This window comes from Phyllostomus hastatus, unplaced genomic scaffold (genome assembly GCF_019186645.2).
Source record: "Phyllostomus hastatus isolate PE091 unplaced genomic scaffold, TTU_PhHast_1.1 phas_contig_1162, whole genome shotgun sequence".
Classification (NCBI taxonomy): domain Eukaryota; kingdom Metazoa; phylum Chordata; class Mammalia; order Chiroptera; family Phyllostomidae; genus Phyllostomus; species Phyllostomus hastatus.
In genome coordinates, this window is record NW_025333537.1 from 2882725 (window position 1) to 2900454 (window position 17730).

At 49.8% G+C, this 17730-nt stretch overlaps 1 protein-coding gene across 8 annotated transcripts in view; it reads right to left on the bottom strand.

The window, feature by feature from the left end:
- Window positions 1–5479: 5479 nt before the first annotated feature.
- GIT2 (GIT ArfGAP 2) overlaps window positions 5480–17730 on the bottom strand; it is a 45038-nt gene continuing 32787 nt past the window's right edge. For all 8 annotated transcript variants that reach the window (XM_045841303.1, XM_045841282.1, XM_045841312.1 and 5 more), the window contains 4 exons: window positions 14786–14868; window positions 13969–14157; window positions 9317–9380; window positions 5480–8804 (listed from right to left, as the gene is read on the bottom strand). In XM_045841303.1, coding sequence (XP_045697259.1) covers window positions 8592–8804; window positions 9317–9380; window positions 13969–14157; window positions 14786–14868 — 549 coding nt within the window. In that variant the 3' untranslated portion in view covers window positions 5480–8591. The remainder of the gene's footprint in view (window positions 8805–9316; window positions 9381–13968; window positions 14158–14785; window positions 14869–17730) is intronic.

Consider the following 17730-nt stretch of genomic DNA (forward strand, 5'->3'; position numbering starts at 1 on the left):
CGCTGAGAACGCCGGCCTGCCTGCCTTCTGGCCCAGGAAATATGACTGACAATCAGATCAGTACAAAATGTTCCTCCCGGCATTAGTTACAGCGGCAAAAACTGATATAGCCCAGGTGTCCAACAGCGGGAGATGTCCCAAGTTTGCGTTTGGGATATTATACAGTGCATTAAGAAGAAATAAAGTGCTTAGACTTTTTAAGGTTCTAGAGAAATGTTCATGCTGTGTTAAAAAGCTCACCTGACCTGTGTGGCTCAGTTGGTTGGGCATGGCCCTGCAAAGCGCAAGGTCGCCGGTTTGATTCCCGGTCGGGGCACACGCCTAGGTTGCGGGCCAGGTCCCTGGTGGGAGCGTGTACGAGAGACAGCCAGTTGATGTTTCCCTCTCTCCCTTAAAAAGCTCAAAAACAATATTTTCATAATTCCATTTTTAAGGGAATAATATCATTTTGCGAGTATTTCTAAAAGTTGGGATAATGGCTGTTTTTATTTTGGGTGCTTTTCTATATTTTACACAGAGAATGTAACCTCTGAAAAGGGGGGAGGATATTATTTAAAAAATAAAAAGGCAAACAGTTACTTCCCACCCTCTAACAGGGCACGTTAGGGACCCGTCCCCAGGCTTGGGGGTGGGAGTCTTCAGTCGGGCACAGTGCCCCATGACGGTGTCTCAGGGCCTGAACAAGGTGGAGGGCACCACTGAAAAAAGCATATTTCAACAGGTCACACGTCATATGATTCCATTTCCATAATATTCCGGAAAGGACAAAATCTCAGAGATGGAGAAAGGTCATGGTTGCCAGGGGACAGGGTGTGACTGGAAAGGGACAGCCCCAGGGACGTGTCTGGTGACACAGGGGTCTGTATCTTCATTGTGGGAGGTGACAGGAACCTACACATGCGGTAAGTGGCACAGAACGCCCCTCCCCCATCACACACACACGCACGCACACACACACGGGCGCAGAGGACCTCTGTGACGTCAGGTCTGTGACTGCGCCGACATCAGGTGTGTCGGCGACACTTTGATGACGTGCTTCAGCCGTGGAAGATGTCACCACTGGGGAAAAGTGAGTGAGGGCACAGGGGACCTCTGGGACATGTGAGTCTAGGAAGATTCCAGAACGAAACACAACAGGGAGGTTCCTTAAGACACAACACACCACAGGGAAGAGAGTTGACCGACGGGGCAACATCACAAAAGCCTGTCTTGGAGAGACACCTGAGACGGGCAGAAGACGTGCCGCAGAAAGGAAAAGGACGTTGGTGACCAATGGGGAACACGGGACTGGGACATCTTCAAAACCTTTGTGAGTAATTTCCGGAAACCCCCGAGAATCTAATGGAAAAATGGCTCAACACTCAAACTGCCACTTCACAAAAGAGGAAAGAAATCTAAATGGCTAGTACACGTGGAAAAGCACACAACCATGTAATTAATCAGAAATGCAAATTCCAAGGAGACACTAGAACAATGCAAATGAAGGGCACTGGCAACACTAAAACAGCTTATTGCCCACTGTTGAGGAATGGGAAACCTCACCTTCCACGGGTCCAGCACTTGTTTGGAAACAATGTTACTGGTGTGAAGAAGCTCCTGCTCTATATCCCTGGAGGTCCCCGCACCGAGCTACAGACCCCACAGAAACACGGTTCCAAAACACAATGTTCACAGATTTTTTTTGTGACTAAAAAGAACCACCCAACAATAAAATACTAGAGAAATACATTGCGGTGTAAACAACGGAAGAATACCACACAACAGGGGAAACGCACTAACCAGAGGTGTACACTCAACGTCCTGCAGTCTCACGGTGTTGAGGGAGAGAAGAGGATACACCGGTCGGGCCCCGTTTACATGTCTGGAAACAGGCACAGCCAAGCCCTCGCTGAGGGGGAGTGGGTGCTCGGGCGGTGAGCCGAAAGCAAGGCCGAAATGAGCACTCAAGTCTAGGAAGGAGGGACCCAGGGGACCTGAGTGGTGGGGACACTGGTGGCCACTACATGGACACGTCCGATATGTAGATGTGTCTGTGTTTTGAGTTCCCGCGATTGGGGGCGGTGGCCTGCGCCGGTCCAGATTCTAGTCCTGACGCCCCACCTCCCCGGGCCCCGTTGTTCATCTGCGGGCTGTGGGCAGTGGCGACGCGCGGATGCAGAGAGACAAACACGGAAAGCACGAAGCTCACATGGCCCATCTGTCCTGCCAGGAGATGCCACCCGGCCCCGGGAAATAACCCGCCGGCTGTGGAAGCACCCTAGTCTCTGCCCTTGGACTTGGGCCATAGTTTCCTCTTGTTTGAATCGGAAGAAGCAGGTCAGACTCAGGCTGCACTGCTCCTTCTCCACTGAGTCAGGCTCTCACCCTCAGTGGGGGGAGCGCTCCCTCTACTCGGGGATGGGGCGGATCCCCCCAACCCTGCCAATACCATGCCCCGAAGGGGGCCCTCCTGCTTCCAGCACCAGGCACAGGCCTGCTGCTTCCGCGTGGCCGACTTGGGGTGAACCATTGAGTCATGTGGATGTGACGTCCCCGGATTCCTGAACTGGCTGAACCGGGCGGCGTCCTCCACTCACAGCGGTCTCCAAGTGCCTCCGTCTGAAGCAGACAGAAGAGAGGAGGGGTATCTGCGGACAAGACAAGGAACTGGAAGACACAAACTGGGCGGCCCAGGCTCTGGTCCTTTGAGCCCCCCGCCCCCCACAAGACCCGCAGAGCCCACACAGAGACTGGCACCCCTGCCGCCCTGCGCCGACACTCCCAGGCCAGAGAAACGTCCGGAGCCGGGAGCCACCACGTCTGTGCCTGTGTCCCTCCCACCTTACTTCTGCAGAGGCCTCGGCCATGGCCATCCCCCACCCTCTTCTGCTTCCAGAAGTTCTGCTACCTGCCTTGTTCCTCTGAGCCACTTGCTATGACCGCCCTGCGGTTAACACGCTTTACCACTGGGCTCTGAGGGCTACACCTCAGTTTCCTCATCTGCAAAATGGGGGTGGTTTCCGTTCCTACTTTATGAAGCTGTCCTTACCCCAGTGGCTGCCGACAGTGAGCTAGTGTTGCCGCAGCCCCTGGGGTCTGAAAGGAATAGGGCGGGGCAGGGTGGGTAAGTATTGTTGGAAGAGGGGCTCCTGGGAAAGGAGGGCTGGGAGAGGGAAGCAGGTGGCCAGGAGTGGCGCAAGGGGAGACTGGGAGGCCAACCTTAGGTCCAGGTTGGAGGTGGAGGTCTGCGTGAGATTCCAAAACTTCCCTGGTGTGTCTGTCCTGGGGGCTCCTCAGGAAATGACAGACCTGGGGGAAGACAGGGCTTAAGGGGCTAAGCCGAGAGAAGAGATGAGGGGTAATTATTTGGGGGTTCGGAAAGGGGGTGGAGAGCTGGCAGAGGGGAGGGGCAGGATTCAGAGAGGTCCCTGCTACAAGACCTGGGAGGGGAAGGTTGAGGAGGGATCCTGAAAGGGAAGAGAAAGAGGAAGATGAACCCCACGAAGAGAAGGGGTTGGAGGGGTGAGCAGAGGGAGTTTGGAGGAGGAGGAGTGTGGTCCTCAGGAAGGGGGCTGGGCAGTTCCCAGGGTGTGGGGGCAGTTGGGGGGCTGGGGAGGCAGCGCAGTCACCCAGTGCCCAGGTGTCCGTGTGTCGGAGAGGGAAGGTGGGGGTGGGTGGCAGGGGAAACTCGGGTTCACAACGCCTCTCCTGTCCCCAGGGGCCCCTCCCCTGGGGACCTGCTCCACGCAAAGCTGACACATTACCCCTGTAGAGCGATGGAGGAGTCTGACACACCGCACGGGGCTCTGGCTTCTGGCTCGGTGGCTGGCTGGCAGAGGTGGGGAGCCCTCGGCCTCCTCCACCTGGCACCTGCCGGCTCCTGGACAGTCTTGCTTGCCAGCCTGCTGGGCAGCGGGTCACTCAGGTGGTCAGTGAGCCGTCCCTGTGGCAAAGCCACCCCTGCGCAGCCCCAGGGACGGGGAAGGGCTGCTCGAGGTGCTTGGGAGCCAGAGGACAGTCCTTCCAGGTGGTCACTCAACCACTCAATGAACGCCACGGGGTCCCAGTGCCTGGGGCTCAAGGGGGAGACACAGCCTCCACTCGGGCCACCAGCAGCCTGTGCCCCATGTATCCAGTGAAGCCACGAATTCACACGGTCTCACGTCGCCCACTGGCCCCCTCTGATCTAGAGAGACTTCAGGGCCATGTGGGCCTCACCTCCCCGAGAGGCCACGTTCTCTGAGACTCATCACAGACTCTGCTAGGATCAAGAAAGCTCAGCCCGGCCGACCAAGACAAACTGGACTAACAGTGACTCACACGTGCCCTCCGCCCTCCATGCGGGGCTCCGCTCCTCGAGTGCACCCTTCACCTGTGCCGCAGAACTACCCCTCCTGCCCCACCGGGCTGCGTGAGGGTTTAAGCAGTTACTCCGCATACACAGCCCAGCACGGGGCCTGGCTGGTAACTGTCAGCTGCAATTAGAATGATTGTAAAAACATGTTTACAAACAGAAAGGCACGGAGCCGCGTGGTGGGGAGTGGGGCCCTGAAAATGGGTCCACAGCCCTGCTTCTGCGAGTGCGGTCCTGATCAGCAGCCTCTGTGTCCCCGGGGACCCTGTTAGAGATGCCACTCCCAGGCCCAGCCCTGCCCTGGGAGGTGCTTCTCGGTCCGAACTGCTGGACCACAGGGAGGACACTCCATCTTCCTCTAGACTTCCTGCTTGGAAAGGCACCTGTGAGGACCAGGTCCTGCCCCACCCCTTCTTCTATTTGCGAGTCAGAGCCCCAAGTCACCTCTCCAGAGAACAACTACTGGGGACTGAGGGTGACCCCGAGGAGCCCAGGTATAAATCTATATTCCACAGTCCCCCATGTGAATCTGCACAATGGGACCTGCTCTGAAAGATAAAAAGAGACCGATGGCCATAAGAGACTAAATTAAAGCCCTGGCTGGGTATTCAGTTTGTTAGAGCATCATCCCAATACACTAAGGTTCCAGGTTCCATCCCTGGTCAGGGCACACACAAGAATCAATCAATTAATGCATAATTTAGTGAAACAATAAATCAGTGTTTCTCTGTCCCATCCCCTCTCTCTCTAAAAATCAATAAATAAAAATAAAAAAAAAAAAAACAAAAAACAGAGGAGAGAGACTAACCTCATGACCAGATCACCTGGTAGGAGGTAAGGGCACCTGTGCTCGGCCAGCTTTCAATGAATTAAAAAAAATTATAGTTAAGGCGTGAATACATCATGATTAGATACCTGCGACTGACACCCTGACTGACACAGGACTTCCTTGAACAAAGCTATCGGCTAACTGCACAGGATGGGAAAGGACCTCGTTCCTGTGAACCGAGAGGGCGTCCTGGGCAAAGCATGTTCAGTGCTGTCTCAGTGAAGATGGGGCTGGGGGGGAGCACTTTCTCGGAACTCGGACAGAGTACCTGGGAGCTTCGACCAGCTGATGGGAAGCACCGAATCACTGCAGAGACACACGTTATAGAGCCTGTTTATTGCATAACTAGCAGGCACAAGTTCCGAAACAATTTTACAACGCTTACAGGGTTGTACAATAATTACAGGAATAGAATGTACAGTAAACATGAAACACAACTAAAGAACAAAGGGGGACACAGATAAAACACATTTGAATAAAAGGCATTTCGTTTTTCCTATGCAGCATTTCCTTTTGTAAAGACGAGGGTGACCTTCAGCTGGGACAGGGGAAGAAGGGGAACGGCGTGTTCGGAAAGCTCACGGCTGCCGTGGACAAGCACGTGCTGGCCTCACTCTCGGCTCTGCAGCTTACACCGCCTGAGGAATCGGACAGCAGCTCCCGAGTCGTGCATTTACAGTCCCAATTACATGAAATGCTGTACTTGATCTTTGGGCCCGATTGTTCTTTGGCAAATAAGAACTATTTGCATTCTGAGGCAGAAAATGACGTCAGTTAAAGGAGCTTAGGGGTGGAGCTGTCTCCTCTTCAACAAGTGAGAGTTTTGTAAAGTGCACCTCTGTCCTACCAGCTTTGGGGGTGGGGTGGGGATGGGAGAGTAAAGGGTAAAAAAACGACGTTAACGGACACTAGTGCAAGCCTATGGAACCCGTGTGCAAAAAGCAAGTGAGCAACCGTTCAGACAAGGTGCGACCTGCCCAGGGGACCAGAGCACCCCCGATACTGGATCTCAGATGAGGATGGGGAAGCGTGAGGCTGAGGAAGTGTGTGGGGCACTCAGGCAGCAGGAAGCCCTGCGGCCCTCCGATCCCCACGCGCGGCTCCACCCGGGAACTCCTTCCCCAAGCCGTGGTACTGTGGGTGAACAGCAAATTCCGTGCTGGTCTTGCAATTGGAAACGCTTTGTTGGTCCCCACGTTCCTTGATTTCTCTAGGGCACGGGTCCTTGAGTTCAGGTGAAGACCCCGCTTCCCCCGCTGTGGATGACTCATTAGGCAGCAGTCTGTCCTCCCCAGGAGGCCACGGTCACCAACTCGAGAAGGCTGCGGGCCCTTCCTGAGGGCTCCGCATGTGGGGCAATAGGAGGGCGGGTGTTTGCAGGAAAGATGAGGGACAGCTGAGTGAGTGCAGCACGCAGGAGGTTTGCAGATGGAGCTTACACTGAAGTTAGAAGACATCCTTCGAGCAGGTGTCCCCTCAGCCTCCGACAGGAGCATGGAACTTAGGGCTGTGCAGACGAGCCAAGTGGACGAGTCTTCTCGACCAAGGAGACGCAGGCCCTTTCCCGAAGTCACCCAGTGTAGCAACGCCCGGAAAAGGCACCCATGCACAGTTAGTTAGTGAGCCACACACCAGCACGGTGCTCCTTTTGTGACAGTTTACGGTCAAGCTATAAAGGTGATTGAATCAAACAGTTTTGTGAAAGGACAAGATTATTTAGCACATTTTTAGGCAACTAGGATTATCCTGACTTTTCTTCGTGTGTGTGAATGAGCACTACGGGACAGAACACCTGGGTGAAGGGAGGACTGAAAGCAACCTGACACAGCACAGGGTGGCCGCACCACGGGTAAGGCTCAGACATTGAACCAGGCGTGACCAGGGAAGCCAGGACTCACACTACAGTCTACAGGACCCCAGGGCAGAGGCTGTGAGCCTGGCGACCGGAGCTCACCCACGTGTGCTGAGAGAATGTTTAGCTCAGTCGCCAACACTTAGAAACTGAGAGATGGCACAAAAGACATCCGGATTTCTGGAGTCTCTTGAGAACGGAAACTCTGGCAACCCAGGCCCACCTTCCCACATGGCAGCCTGATGGGGCAGGGGCGCTGCTGTGCCCACTGGGTGTGCCCTAGGCCCCCCCGCTGCCCCACCCGGCTCCTGGCCCGGCTCCTGGCCCGGCTCACTTCCTTCGCCTTCCTCACTGCTGCCTGGCCTCCGGTCCCGGGCAGGGTCTGAGCCGCCCCACACAAAACAGCTGTAGTAAGCAGGTACAGGAAATACGTGTTAGCATTCAGAACAAGAAAGAGCTCTTCCGCAACTTAGAAAACAATCTCAGCATGTTCTAGAACTTAAACCTGTACTCTTTCATAGCCTTGGGATAGCTGGCAGTCAGCCAGAACGTACTCTCTCAGGATATCTTGAAAGCTGATGTCCAATTTTTAAGTACCGGCAAGATCATGGAAAAGAAATAAACTCAGATGATTGTATACATCTTACAAGAAGTCCTTAAAGGCGGCAAGCTGTGCGAAGCCGGTCATGCGAGAAAGCTTTAAGTGCTGAAAGGAGTGACCGAGTTTCGGGTGAGAGGCGAGAGGTACGACACGAGGTCAGGGAGCAGCCTGCCCCTCTCCCCGCGGTGTACGGCAGTGAGAGAGGAGTGCGGTGGCACAGAGCGAACCGCGGCCCTCGGGGCCGACGAGTGCGACGCCGGCCCCCTGTGGTGAGGGTGAGGCTGAGCAGCAGACCATGTGGGGTGACACGGCGGTGCTCCTCCCTGGACATGGCCAGGTGACACGCGACATGGAAGACGAGTGCTTATCTGACGCCACGGAGACTTCGGGATGACAGTAAGATAGAAACAGACGGAGGATCAAGACAGAAAAAGAACATCTGATAGAATAGGTCAAAGGAGTGGGGCAATGCACTGTCTCCTTCAGAGAGAGCGTCAGCTGCTTAAAGCAGCGGCACAGCCCTGTGCCCGCGCACGTGCCTGGAGAGGCTCCAACCTCAGCGAGTCTGCGGTAGGTGGGAAAACGCACTCATTGCACAATGCTTGGTAGGGGACAGATAATGTCGGGTTTTTTTAACCTAACTCTCTCAAGAAAATGTTTTACTAAAACATACCATTTAGTTTTGACCACAGGCGGGGAGTTTGAAGGACTGGAAAAGTTGTAACAAACTTGCAACAATGAAGCTACGCTTTTGGATGTCTATGATCATGAACTCACAGTCACGAAATAAGGCAAGTGGGTTAAATTAATAGTTGAAAATTTGTTAGAAAACATGCAAAAATAATACTGAGTTTTAAAAAAAGTTTTAAACTTTCATTAAATGAAAGTTTCTGGTAAAAATCCAACAGTTCCGTGTCTCAATCTGTAGCCGGACCCTGAAACGCCTGGAAAACAGCAGGGCCGGCGCCCCGCCCGGTCAGTTGTTGTTCTCTTTGGTGGTGATGGTGACCAGCTGCTTGGCGGCCTTGGCGATGTCGTACGCACACTGGATGACCTGCTGCGTGACCAGCTGGATGTCCGTGGGCGGGCCCGAGTCCCCCGGGAGGGTCTTCTTGCACTCGGACTGGAGTCGGTAGGCACTGGACGTCAGTAAGCGAAGGGAAGTCCTCACCATGTCAGACTTGGGTTTCTAAACAGAAAACACAGCCGCGGGCCGTGAAATGCAGGCGGACACCCAAAAGCAGGAGCAAGCATTCTTCTGGACACCACTTCGGCTGTTCCGTGGTGGACAGCGGTTTTGCCGGGCACTTTTTCAATGGGGGTTCTCAGAACACCGCAAGCTCTGCAGCCCACGGTGCGAGACGCTGAAGCGCTCTGCCTCAAAGGCCAAAGTGCATGCGGTACTACTTTAGTAGTATGTGCTATTCTGAGGTAGTTTTTGAAAACTATTCACCCACTTGAGTGAAATATTCCAGATAAAATTTTATTCTATTAATGCTTGGCTTTTTAGCACTGGGCTCAGACATTCTTGTCTTATTAAAACCAATATTCATGTAGAACAAACGTATTTCAATGTCCCATATGACTGTTTGCAGATCTAAGACACTTTGTGCTACAAGTTTAATGCAATATCGAGGCCATAAGGAATTTCTTGTACTTCATGTAAAAGGGTCTGAAACAAGTAAGTAGGAAGTGACTTACTTTGGGGAATAATGCTGCCATTTCTGTAACAGCCACGTGTATCCTCTCCGAGCAGGGAATATAACTGCAAGAATATTGAAGAGGTTATTCAAAAACAATAAAATAATTCAGAGGCAGAGAATACTCAGGGGCTAGTCACAGGTTCCATTTATATTCCCTTAATGAAGGGGCTGAGGCCTAGGCTAGCCCACTGTGGATCCCACACCAACAGAAGGCGTCTGGTTTTATCAGGGTCCCCCCATCCTTCCTTAAAGTTTATTCAATCTTCCCTGGCTGGGTAGCTCAGTTGGTTAGAGTGTCATCCTGATATGCCAAGGTTGTGGGTTCGATCCCCAGTCAGGGCACATAAAGGAACCAACCAATGAATGCATAAATAAAGTGGAACAATAAATCTCTCTTTCAAATCAATAAATTAAAAAATAATTTTTTTAAAGCTAGTCCAGTCAGTGTGACAGAAGCAGTCTCTAGGTATGAAATGGACAACACACACTCCCAGCCAGGTGTGGCCACAAACAGCCTGTGAGGATATTTCTACCTCCTCAAGCTGGTCATTTATTTCTCATCTTCCCAATTTCTTAAAAGCAAAAACAAGGATTTCCACGCAAGAGGCCACAGAAGTCAACAATAAAGTATAAAAACAATCTTTAGAACTGAAGCTTATTCTTCCACAACCACGAGTCTTTTAACCACAGGACATTTCTAAATTCCTTCCATCGAATGCGTCTGAACTGTTGAGAAGTCTGAAGCCTTACTTTGGATAAAGAGGAAACACTGACATCAGCTTCATACACTAGTTCACTCACTCACCCACTTTCCCGCAAAGCCGCCATGACTCTGTAATAAAATGCTATGAGCACATTCAGCACTGTGCTTGCTGACAAGCTCGAAGATAACAAAAAAATCTGCAGGCCACATCCTTTCTCCCGGGCTGCCTGGCTCCCGAGGGCCCCCGAGGTGGCAGCACAACAGATGATGCTTCAGGAGCACGACTGCACGCCACGCTCCATCCTCAGTGCTTTGCAGAGGCTCCCGCCATCCCCCAACAGCCCAGTGAGGTTGGCACTACTGTCACACCCATTGTTCACATGAGGAAACTGAGGCCCGGAGAGGCAGAGAACCTGTCCAAGATCCTACAGCTGCTGAGAGAACAGAGCTCAACCCTGGCCGTCCAGCCTCCAGCCCGGGGCCCTCACTGCCGTGCCACAGGCTGCTCCTGGCATCAGAGGCAAGGAAGTCACACTTTTTTTCCTTTTTTGAAATAGCAAGAAGCCTCTTTCCAGTGATGACTGGTGATTCTAACTTCTTAGGTGATGAGAACTGGAAGATTTGAGACTTGGGTTAAGTGGCGGTTCTTAGACACCACACTGCCACCGGACCAGAGCTTTGCTTCGAGAACCAGCCCACAGAACCCGTGAGGGAATGGATATGGGAAGAGCACTTAAGGAGCCTGCTTGAGCGCTTTAGGAAGCACGGTATGAATACAAAGGTTTGGCCTTACACAAGAACACGGCTGTTTTAAAATTTCCCTTCTGAGAGACAGGGCCAAATGCCAGTCAGCATCTACCCTCACACTCAAACTTTCGAGTGACTTTCTCCCCCATTTGTTAAGTCAGGAAGTTGGCTTCTGCTTCAAGATTGTCATTAGCAACCTCTGTACTTCATCTTTGTAAGAAATCTAGTATCGAAGTTATTTTAATAAAGACTGCCTACATTTTAGTTACTACGTATGGTGCCAGGTTGAGTGCTACACTTATCGGGGGAATCACTTAGTAAATGAACTAAATGTCTAATCACTATGCTGTATATACCTCAAGCTAATATAAATGAGATTAAATGTCAAACTGTAACTGAAAAAACAGCTTATTAAGAAAAAGACTTCCTACATTTTAATGAAACCATCATATTTCCAGAAAATGGTTTATATCATCCCAAAATGCCTTCAAGTGGGAAATCCTCACTTCCACCTTTGTGAGCAATTAGCACCACACGCCACGTAGTAACAAAAACGCCCACGCATGAGGACCTAGTTAACTTGTAAACTTCAAGGAGCAACAACCCGTCTGGTCACAGAGACGCTCAGAGAAAAAGGCAATGTCCACAGCGACCCCTGTATAAATGTTTCTTGAAACTACGTCTGTTAATATCACATTAACTGAGGACCGTGTCTAAGAGTTTTATGTTTTGCTGGTTAGGATTTTCATTTTGATCCAAAAGTATAATTCACCTTTCCCCCTGCTACATAGAGAAGAAATTTTCCCTAAGGACATCTCTCAAAAACTCACTCACTGTAAGATAGTTTAGAAAGTCCTCAATAAGCCACTAAAAAAAGCACACGCAGGTTAAAATGAGAAAAGTCCTCTTCCTTCATCAGGAGTTCATGTTCACAACTTCAAATTGTTACCTTTCCTCAAAAAGGCTGTTGTGTATTATATGTAGTAATCCTGAATTGTGTGTAACTGTGTGAGTGTGAGACAGAGAGACAGAGACACAGGCAGAGAGACAAACAGGGAGCTAGGCGGGACGCCCCGGGGACAGACCCAGCCTGAGGAATGGCAGGGGCGGAGGGAGCTTGCTTGGACCAGGGGACCAGAACCAAGCCTGAATGTGCCTGCGTACATGGGCTACTGGTTGACTTTGGATAAGCACAAGCAACGAATCAACAAGAGGAGAAAACACAAGGAAAAGGCATGGGTTTATTTTGTACAAAGCAAGGTTATAAATAAAAGTGTCTTGAGTATGTAAGTAACCAGAGATTTTAACAGAACATCAAATAATTTGTAAAATATAAATTCTCTAGACCAATTCTGGCTTAATATAAAAAAATGAGCTAATGATTAAAATCTCTCATCATTCTCTCATGGTCTTAAAAAAGAAATCAGCCCTGGCTGGCTGGTGTGGTTCAGTGGATTGAGCACTGGCCTGTGAACCCAAGGGTCACCGGTTCGATTCCCAGTCAGGGCACATGCCTGGGTTGTGGGTCAGGTCCCCAGTAGGGGGCATGCGAGAGGCAACCACACATTGATGTTTCTCTCCCTTTCTCTCTCCCTTACCCTCTCTCTAAAAGTAAATAAATAAAATCTCAAAAAACAAAGAAAGAAATCAGATCATAACATTTCTTGAATAAATTTGTACATTAAAAAAAAAAAACTTCCCAAATTACCAAGCACCATATTGTGATTTTTGAAGCCAAAAACGGCTGCAGGGCAGATATTTATATTTTTGACAACTACCAAGGAGAACAATGCAACCAAAGCACTTTTTTTTAAGTTTGAAATCCAAGCGTGGCACTTCTGAACTGGAGGGAATGAAAAGTGAGGCCCATTGTTACACGGAGGCGGAGCACTAGGAAAGGAGTCCACCTTGGTACCAAGACTACTTAACCACTGGACTTGGAGAGCTGTGAGGCATTTTGCATTAGTAATAAGACAGAGGAGTTGGGGAGGAGAGGAACTGAGCACCTGTGGCACGTGAGGCGTGCAAGCGTGCGAGAAAGAGGATGTGCTGGGAAGGAGGAAGGTGAACAGCTATGAACTTATTGTGGAAGGAGCCTGGGAAACTGCAGGTTCCTCCTTTTCTCTCGGGACCCTCCAGCGGTCCAGCCATAAAGACTGATCCTAACTCCGATCCTCTGACAAACACTGACCCTTCCTCTCCTCCCGAGTGGGAAACGCCGGCATCGGACAAGTCTGTGCCGTGTAATAGGTGGTGGGGCAGAAAAAGGGAAGGTCAGCAGACAGAGCCGGGAGAGCAGAGAGCGCCAGACGCGGCGCACCATCACGTGAGACAGGCGCGCAGAGAGCAGAAGGAAAGCGCAGGGCTGTGGCCCTCGAACAACCTTTGTCCGTGCAGGGCACGGAGAGCAGTTCGCCGCCGAGGGCCCTCAACTTCGCCAACCTGATAAAAAGGAGGAGACTGTTCTTGGGTTTTGACTAAACTGTTGCTTTCTTTGACCAAACTCAATGGGATGATAACAAACCACGTTTCATGAGCGAGTCCAGACCAGGCCAGCCACGTGAGACTAGGATGCCACCCCCCAAAATTAACCGCCTACTTTAAGTTCCCAGAGGAGAGAAGGATGAGTTAGAACGAGAGCCAGCCCCTTCCTACGGTGAGAAGCGACTCTGCCAGATATGACTCTGCTCTGAGTGAGCAGTTATTTGAAGGCGATCTCATCAACTTGCATCTGTAAACCACTTGTTTCTTAGACGTTTATACACGCATACATGTACACACACAAGCACATGCATAGGCAGAGATACAGGAAATCAGGTTCATTTCAAAATTCGTGTCACGTCAGCAAACTTCTTCCCAGCGAAGGAGCTCCCAGGGAGCAGCACCGCCGAGGAGAACGAGGCGCAGGCTCTCTCTCCCTTCTCCCCCCAGAACTGGGAACACCACGGCCCCGACCACGCAGCAACTCCATTTCTAGAGACATTTCAGGGTACTTTATAAGAATCAAAAATGGAAAACACCAAGTAAAAAAAAATAGTCAAATTTACAAATTTGTTCTCAAGCCTGATTTGTAAATCTGAAAATTTCAAAAACCTTTAAAATCAGGGCCTTGGAAAAAAAAAATCCCTGCTCATCACTGGAGCAGCCTCTCTTCCAGGGCATGCACACACTCTCCCCGGCAGGATTCTAAAGCCCCTTACCTGTCGTGTTTATTTTCCTGGGCTGCTCTTAAGAGTTCCTGGATGTTTTTGGTGATCTGTTCAGTTTTCCGGATGACGTCTTCGGTGCTGGGGAGGACGGGGCTTGGGGCTGTGGCAGGTTCTGCTAGATCGGGTACTGAGCCATCACCTTGCCACATCATACTCCTCTGCCTTCCCTTCCTGCTTGAGCTGTGAACATTAAAGAAGATGCTACATGTAACAGGTGCCTAGCAGCTCCTCCTCTGCTTCTAGGAGCCCCTGCATCTGCATCTGTTGAACGTGACAGCAGGCTGCTTCTGTGGTTTCCTTCATCCTGCCAGGCAGGGGACTCATGGTAGACTGTTTCAACAAGCAGCCCCAGCTCACATGGAGGCTACTGCATTTACCACGGGGCTGGAAATGATGGCTCTCGTAGAGAGGGTGCAGATGGGGAGAGGGAGGGAATAACTGGAATGGGGAGGTTGTGCCATTATAAAGTCATCCCTGCCCTGGCTGGGTAGCTCAGTTGGTTAGAGCTACTATCTAACCAAAGCTACTGTCCTGATACACCAAGTTTTGGGTTCGATCCCCAGTCAGGGCACATATAAGAATCAACCAATGAATACATAAATAAGTGAAACAACAAATCTATGTTTCTCGCTCTCTCCCTACTCCCACCCTTAAATCAATAAATAAAAATTAAAAACAACAAAAAAAGACTTTATGGGTCTGAAAATAGAAAAGAGGGTGCAGGTGACGAACTACATTTCCTGACTGCAGCCTGCCAGACCTCTGGTGTAAGAGCCCGACCCCCGGTGCATCCTTCCTGCAGATGTACCCCATGTCGTCTGGGTCCGTGTCATTGGGAGTGTTGTCGTAGTCACTCTCAGGTGTGCTGTTCTGCTTCTCCAGTCTGGACGCCTACAAGAGAGAAAAGGCGTCCCCCATTGGTATGGAGCACAAGACACTTCTGGGAAGTCTTCCCCAGGAATCATGACCTACTAGGCCACATGGCTTTTATGGCCCAGATCTCACCTGGGACGGGGGCCTATCCTTTATTGAAAAGTTAGTAAAAGATGAACAGTGGATACAGAAATGGTTTCTTTCCCTTTTTGTACCATTTTCTTTTTAGCTCGATAGCTACTCCATAAACAGATCCTTGGTACAAACTAACACAGACACACAAGGCAACATACCCACACTTAGTCCTCTCAGGAAAAAGAGTTTAACTAAAATATCCTGGGAACACATTTGAATAACAAACATGGCAGCACCTATATACCCACAGACCCGCAGTGCCAGAAGCTGCCTGCAGATGGTCTAGTCTAACACCAGATGAGAAAATGGAGGGCCCATCTGAAAACGATACGCCCAAGGCCAGAGTCAGCAGAAAACAGGACCAAGAATCCAGGTCTCCTGTTTTCTCCAGTGTTCCATCCAGGGGACCTGAGGGTCACCACTGCTCAAAGCATGTATGGCTTTCTAAGAACAACCCTCAAGAGTCTGTATGCGCAACACCAGAACCAGTATTGCTATTTCACCGCCGCATATTGTTTCTGAACCAAAATGGATTAACCCAGTGTGATACTTGGTTTCCAACCCCTTTTATCAGTTTTGCAAAAACACCCAACCCTGAAAATATAAAGATCTGATGCAACTGAGATTTAAAAGAGGAATGCTAAACCTGTAACAATCCAAATGGCAGCACTAAGTTTAGGACCTTGCAGGGTGACAAACTTTGAAGAGCACCACATTCCCTTGAAGGGGACTATGTTAGTGCTTAAGTGTTTAATAAAAGCATTTTCCCTTAGTATTTATTTTACCCATAATATTTGAGAAGTTCTTTATCTAGAACAGAAATCAGTGGAAGCTGATTTAAAACCTACACTGACCTGGCTGGTGTGGCTCAGTGGACTCAGTGCCAGCCTGAAAATCAAAAGGTCGCTAGTTCAATTCCCAGTCAGGGCACATGCCTGGGTTGCAGGCCAGGTCCCCAACAAGGGGTGCATGAGAAACAACTTTGCATATCAATGTTTCTCTCCCTCTTTTCCTCCCTCCATTCCCTCTCTCTAAAAATAAATAAAATCTTTTTTAAAATAACCCTAAACTGATTATTTTGCAAAATACAAATCTAAGCTATTTCCAGCTCTATAACTTGAATTTATTCCAAGTTAATCAAACATGTGACCTAGGAATTTTATTAATGCTGCAATAAAATGTGGCTAAAGATATAGCTGTACAGTTGACCCTTAAAGAATACAGATTTCACCCCAGCTGGTGTGGCTCAATGGATTGAGTGCCCGATTGCGAAGCAAAGGGTCGCTAGTTCAACTCCCAGTCAGAGCTAATGCCTGAGTTGCAGGCCAGGTCCCCACTGGGGGGCACATAGGGGAAACCACACACTGATGTTTCTTTCCCTCTTTCTCCCTTCCTTCCCCTGTCTAAAAATAAATAAATAAAATCTTTAAAAAATATATAGGTTTGAACTGCATGGGTCTACTTACATGCAATTTTTAAAAAATATTTTATTTACTTTTAGAGAGAGGGGAAGGGAAGGAGAAAGAGAGGGAGAGAAACATCAATGTGTGGTTGCCTCTTGCACTTCCCCTACTGGGGACCTGGTCTGCAACCCAGTCATGTACCCTGACTGGCAATCAAACTGGTGACCCTTTGGTTTGCAGGTCAGCACTCAGTCCACTAAGTCACACCAGCCAGGGCCACTTACATGCCATTTTTTTAAATTGAGCTGCACAGTTCAAACCCACGTTGTTCAAGGGTCAACTGTAAATTAAGGGCCTGTTTAAACATATGGAGATCCTATAATTCATCTAAAAGAGTGGCCACTTTAGAGTTAAGTCAGTTTTAAGAAGGTCTACATAAAACCTATTTGCCCCTTACTGGTAATGCTGCCTGGCCCTCTGAAGGCCCTCATGTGAACAGGCAAGGCAGTCAGCCCCCAGATGGGGAGACCCCTTTTTCACATTACATTTTGCTTACTATCCCCACGGCCTCTCCTTCCTTTCCCAGGGCAAATGCTGTCTTTCTCTGTTTGCTGAGATCTTTCACATTCCCCCGGAACGCTGTTTGGTCCCAGCCACTAGACACCTGTGCTGGGCCCCTAAAATTAGTACTTTACCCACTCAGCTTCATCTGGCAAATGATTGTAAGTGTTAGCCTGGAGCCACAGGGAGAGTTTCAGTTCTGTAGAATTGACTGTAACTTCTAAGATCCCTTTGTTTATGTCTCCTACAGGCAAGCAGGTCTGCTTCACTTGCTGCCTTATTTTGGCCGGGCTTTATGAACCAATCAGTGAGCTACTGGCTACGTGAAGTTTGGACGGAAGATGAAAGGCGGGCACTGCGTCCGGTGCAGGGAACAGTGAAGTCAGGCTCTTCGGGAGGTAATCTCAAAAACAAAAACAAAAGCCCAGCTTACCTTTCACAGGGAATGTCTGACCAATCTTTACATTTCTTTTCCTTTAGTTTTTATATACACATACACATGGCTGAGTGTGCACGTGCGCACTCATACAAATACGTAAATGCAATGGAAAAAATTTGCATTCAAATAATTATTCTGGAAAATCCACCCAGAGCTGCTCCAGTGGAAAAATCTAGGAAAGAGAATTAAGCCCAGAAAATCCCACATTTTTACAATGAATCTTTTTGTATTCCTTGATGGAAACTTGGCACTTATGAATCAAATGCACTCCCCCCACAATGATCACAAGCACTGAGTTTCACGTGAACACTTTAGAGGAGGGCATGCGTTATTCGGGTGTGC